The sequence below is a fragment of the Citrus sinensis genome, chromosome 7 (genome assembly GCF_022201045.2).
Source record: "Citrus sinensis cultivar Valencia sweet orange chromosome 7, DVS_A1.0, whole genome shotgun sequence".
Classification (NCBI taxonomy): domain Eukaryota; kingdom Viridiplantae; phylum Streptophyta; class Magnoliopsida; order Sapindales; family Rutaceae; genus Citrus; species Citrus sinensis.
The window spans coordinates 10,255,220-10,261,215 of record NC_068562.1 but is presented as its reverse complement, the minus strand read 5'-3'; the positions used below and the strand labels follow the sequence as shown (position 1 = coordinate 10,261,215).

Sequence of the window (5,996 nt, the reverse complement as noted above, 5' to 3'; positions counted from 1 at the left end):
TAAAGCCCATGACCGCCTTTTCCTTTTTCTGTCCGGACTTAGGTTTAAAGATTGAATTTTTTATTTAAGCAAGAAGCCTGCGTTAGCCGACTGTGTTAGTGCCCGATCGGCTCAACTTTCGCAATTTCGGCTCCGATCTCACATCAAGGTACGTAGTTTTCATCTATCTTCATGCTTGAATTGAATCAGTTACCGAATTCGATTATCTTAAGCCCGCGTTTGGTTTTGCTTATTTGTAATTTTCGCACTCTTGTGATTGTGTTTCACTAGCTTTGCGAATTCGATTTGATTTATAATTCCGTTGGTCCCAATTATTTGAAACTAAATAGAAGCATACAAAACAGAAAGGTTCGCAATTAGGTGTATGAATTCGGTTTTTAAGTTAATTTGTTTCATTAGGCCAGCGTTGAATAGTACGTGTGATATAATCCCTGTAGTTTGACTATTGTTCTGTTTGTGCATTATGGGTCTTAATTTTTTGGCATGCAAAAATTCTGTTTGATGTTCTCGGATATTGGTCTATTTGGAAAGAAGCTGGAAACTTGTTAATTTTGTCTCTCTTTTTTAGTGTGTCAATTAATCTTTTCCAGGTGTAGGTAATGCTAATGCACTCGTTATGAAAATGGTGTTTTGTTTGTCTTTCTGGTAGTTATGACTTGATTCTTAAATGTGCTTTCTTTGCGGTTCTTTGAAAGGTCTCGTGTGACAGTGTTGTGACTAATTTTTGTTGGTTTTGACCCATTGAATCTTTCTGAAGTATAAAAATCATCTGATTTTCTTGTGTATGAGTTTAATGCACTATCTTTATGTTATTTATTGAAATTGATGGCCTGGAATAAGTCGTATCTCTACGCTAATGATATGGTCTTTTTGTTGTCTTTGTGCTGGTTAATCTCTTCACATTATGAACTTATATGTAGAATTAAAGTTAATTGTTTTCGGTTTCAATTACCAACAGAATAGTTCTAATGGGAAAGAAAAAATCGGAGGAGGCTGGTGTAGCCGCAAAGTCTAAAGAAGTTTCAAAAGATGGGAAAAAAGAGAAGCTTTCAGTCTCAGCCATGCTTGCCAGCATGGACCCGAAAGCTGATAAACCTAAGAAGGGGTCAACCTCGAGCAGTACTTCTGGTAAATCCAAGTCAAAGGCAGTAGCAAAACCATCTTATACCGATGGCATTGACCTCCCGCCTTCAGATGACGAGGATGATTATGCACTAGATGAAGAGATTGATGCCAAAAAACAACTCCATAGACAACAGAAAGACGAATCAAAGCAACTAGAAATCTCCGTAACTGACAAGGAATTGAAGAAACGAGAAAAGAAAGACATGCTTGCTGCACATCATGCAGAGCAGGCTAAGAAGGAGGCCCTAAGGGATGATCATGATGCTTTTACTGTTGTTATTGGTAGCAGGACATCAGTACTTGAGGGTCAAGACGATGCAGATGCTAATGTCAAAGACATAACAATTGATAATTTCTCAGTGGCAGCCCGTGGAAAAGAACTCTTGAAGAGCACGTCAGTGAGGATATCGCATGGGAAGAGGTATGGTTTGGTTGGACCCAATGGAATGGGCAAGTCTACACTGTTAAAGCTTCTTGCTTGGAGGAAGATTCCAGTTCCTAAAAATATTGATGTGCTTTTGGTTGAGCAAGAAGTGGTTGGTGATGATAGAAGTGCGATTCAAGCAGTTGTTTCAGCTAATGAGGAGCTGGTTAAACTCCGAGAAGAAGTTGCATCCTTGCAAAATTCAACTTCTGTTGATGGGGAGGAGGATGGTGATGATGCTAATGATGCAGGAGAGAAGCTTGCTGAATTGTATGAAAAATTACAGATCTTGGGTTCAGATGCTGCCGAGGCTCAGGCATCAAAGATTCTTGCTGGATTGGGGTTCACCAAAGAAATGCAGGGCCGTCCTACCAGGTCATTTAGTGGTGGCTGGAGAATGAGAATATCCTTGGCCAGGGCACTTTTTGTACAGCCAACTCTTTTGTTGCTGGATGAACCCACCAATCATCTTGACCTTAGGGCTGTCCTCTGGTTGGAGGAGTACTTGTGCAGGTGGAAGAAAACTTTGGTGGTGGTTTCACATGATCGAGATTTTCTCAACACTGTCTGCACTGAGATCATTCATCTCCATGATCAAAAGCTCCATTTTTACCGTGGGAATTTTGATGATTTTGAGAGTGGGTATGAACAGCGCCGCAAAGAAATGAACAAGAAGTTTGAGATTTATGAGAAGCAAGTGAAAGCTGCCAAGAGGTCAGGGAACCGAGTGCAGCAGGAGAAGGTGAAAGATCGAGCTAAGTCTGCTGCAGCCAAGGAAGCATCAAAGAACAAGGCAAAGGGAAAGGTTGATGAGGATGAACCCCTTCCAGAGGCCCCAAAGAAGTGGCGAGATTATAGTGTGGAATTCCACTTCCCTGAACCTACAGAGTTGACACCACCACTGTTGCAGCTAATAGAAGTCAGCTTCAGTTATCCTAACCGCGAGGATTTCAAGCTGTCTGATGTTGATGTGGGTATTGATATGGGGACTCGTGTTGCTATTGTTGGACCCAACGGTGCTGGAAAATCAACTCTGCTGAATCTTCTTGCTGGTGATTTGTCTCCAACAGAGGGTGAAGTGCGAAGGAGCCAGAAATTGAGAATTGGGAGATATTCACAACACTTTGTGGACTTATTGACAATGGAAGAAACACCAGTCTCGTATCTTCTTCGACTCCATCCTGATCAGGAGGGACTGAGCAAACAAGAGGCTGTTCGCGCAAAACTTGGGAAATTTGGACTCCCTAGCCATAATCATCTTACTCCAATTGCAAAATTATCTGGAGGGCAGAAAGCTAGGGTCGTCTTTACTTCAATCTCCATGTCAAAGCCTCATATATTACTATTAGATGAGCCCACAAATCATTTGGACATGCAGAGTATCGATGCCCTGGCTGATGCACTAGATGAGTTTACCGGTGGAGTTGTTCTGGTCAGTCATGATTCCAGGCTTATATCACGTGTTTGTGATGACGAAGAAAGGAGCGAAATCTGGGTTGTAGAAAATGGAACTGTGTCGAGATTCCCAGGAACATTTGAAGAGTACAAGGAGGATTTACAAAGAGAGATCAAAGCGGAGGTTGATGATTGAGGTGACATTTACGGCATACGTATTATTGGTACTACTAGTCTCAAGCTACAATTTTGCGGCTCCTGTTGCCATTGTATCCTGTCATATCTTAATCAAGACAGATTTTCTTTTTATAAACGTGAGTGTAATCATTTATGTTGCGGATCATTCATTAATTTTGCCCTTGCCTGTATACATGTATTGTTAAATTAATAAATTATGCTTTCAATATGTTGCCGGTTTCATTCTGTTAGATTAATACAGACACACTTTCCATCACAACCAAATAGGGGAAAATGTCCTTTTATTTAACCCAGATTGTTGTTTGCACATTGCCACTTCAATTTTAATGTTTCTTTCCAATTTCTTTTCATGTTTTTAATGCTGCATAGAGCTGGTAAAATTTGACGCAATTATTAAATGAGTCGGGTCAAGATTGACATGATTTGGTTAAAAGATTTTGACTTATTTATTCAATTAATGATATAATTATATTTTTTATTTTAAATAATTTTTTGTTATCAAAACTTAAATAGTGGACATGATATTTTTCTTTTTTTTTAAAAAAAAAGAATGAACATATATATAGTGTTTCATTTGTAAAATTCTATACAGATTTAGAACTTCAGTGTTATACGTGTGTAAAATATTGATAGATATTTATATTTTATAATATCAATGTATAACTTTAATAGTGTTAATGTGTAATATCTTTTTTTTTTTTATTTGGTTGCTTTGGGGGGAGGGGGATGAACACGCACACACACACACACACACATAGTTTCATTTATAAAATTCTATATAAATTTAAAACTTTAATAGTGTATATATGTAAACTATTGGTACATTTGTATATTTTAAGATGTGTGTGTGTGTGTGTGTTTGATGTAAATCAAATATATAAATATTTAGTGGATTACCTATTTATTTCATGTGCTTGGTTAGAGTTTATATATTTTAACATGATTATTAAATGAGTTATATTTAAATCAACCTAAAATTGATATGAAATGAAACTGACACGTCCGGTGACCTATTTTGCCAGCGTTAATATTGTTGCAGCAAGTGAGAATTTTTTTAAGTTTTTCTTTTTTTTTCTTTTTAATGCTCTGCCGTTTGGTAGGGTTTTCTTTTTTTTTTTTTCTTTTCTTTTTAAGTCGCTAAAAGAGTTTTTTTTTTTAAAAAAAATGTCAAATGCTCTTATTCAGAACTAAACAGTTATAAGCTCGATTTGAAACAGTTGCATTCGATAAAAGCATACCAAACTGAGCCTAAGCAACCTGTAGATTATTCGGAACATTATTGAAGGTGAGAGACACCAACCACTCGGCGGTTATTGAATCATAAAGAACGAATAAAAGCTGGCCAAAAATATGTGTACATCAAATATACAAACGTCTCAATTTTTATCTTTTTGGCCAAGCCAACCACTGTAATTCATGGCCACAATTAATAAACGCTCAAGATCTTTCTCAAGAGAGGAAATTAGTTGAGCTGAATCGACACTAAACAAATTAACTTTTCTATCAGTCTATTAAAGAAGAAATTTTAGAATAAATCTGATGTACCATATCAGTTATATAATAAGTAAATAATGTCATGACGTATGTATATTTATTTTGTAAATCATCATATAAGTGGTAGTTGTATTAAATTTAACTATACATGTCATGCATGTATCAATTAATTATAATACATCAGAAGTATTTTAGAATTTCGCCTAACAAAGATGTCATATTTATTGAGCTCATCGGTATCACAAGCAGTACATTTGATAATGAAATGAGAATTAGATTATTTTGTGTTTGTTCCTTGTAATCACTTTCTCGCTCTTACCTTATTGGTAGATTTACAATGAAGGTCCGTCCATTTTTCCTGTAAAACAGAATATTGGTTAAAATTTGATTTTCTTTTTAGCCAAATTTATAACTAGTTTTTTTTATCATGGGCAAAAACATTCTTATCTTATTTTTAGAATAATGAATCTTTATATCTTTCTTTCTTTTTTTTTTTCTCTGCCCCACCGAAAGATCGAATAATGAATCTGAAATTATGATAAACACTAAAGAATTCCAAAGATCCCATTCTTATCATCTTGAGTTTAACCTAGTAAAATATTCTTCTAATGCATTTTTTACAAACACACGTACGAAGCATTTCCTCGAGGATTATTGAGTGAATTAGAAAAAAAAGTTGGTCTCTCGCTGAATCACTTTTGCAAATTGGAGGGGTCCACGAATTTGGATTTGCAGGTAAAATTAATGAATCATCGATAATGAATTAATGATTGATTGAATTAAGAGAAGGGATCCATCATAGCAACTTGCAATCCCCTGAGTCAAAAGGATCTCGACCGTCCAATCCATCAACTTTAAACACCAATGATGATACGAGCCTTCACAATCGAACAGCCCAAACATCTTCTCGGGAAAGTTATTGTGGGCCCCCCTAAGTGATGGCAACTAGGTCAGACCACCTTTTTTTTTTTTTTTCTTTTTTCCCCTCAATTTCTCTTTAATTTCAAAATTGGAAGGATACTTAAAATTGTGTGCACAATTACTTTAAATTGAAATATCAAGTATTTTTTAATCACCATATAAAATTTTCTACGTACATAATAATTATTTCACAAACCATTGCTGTCGGAAATCAAATTATGAAATAAAAATATTTAAGTAACTTAAATTAAATTTTAATTAATATCTCCACAAATACATAATGATGCGTGATAACCTAAAAACGACCCAACTCTCCCTAAAACAAAATTTTCCTGAGTCGTCGGATCAAAAACTTTATGTGGGCCCCGCAGGCTCATCGAAAAAAGTTTTCTTAATCAGACGGTTCAGAACAAAACCTCTTAACAACCAAATCAGTCTC

At 36.0% G+C, this 5,996-nt stretch overlaps 1 protein-coding gene across 1 annotated transcript; it reads left to right on the top strand.

Moving 5' to 3' along the window:
* On the top strand, positions 1–3,350 carry LOC102607479 (ABC transporter F family member 4). The gene is made up of 2 exons (XM_006465375.3): positions 1–148; positions 959–3,350. The coding sequence occupies exon 2, from the start codon at positions 969–971 to the stop codon at positions 3,138–3,140; it is 2,172 nt and encodes a 723-aa protein (XP_006465438.2). The 5' UTR covers positions 1–148; positions 959–968; the 3' UTR covers positions 3,141–3,350.
* Positions 3,351–5,996: the final 2,646 nt, after the last annotated feature.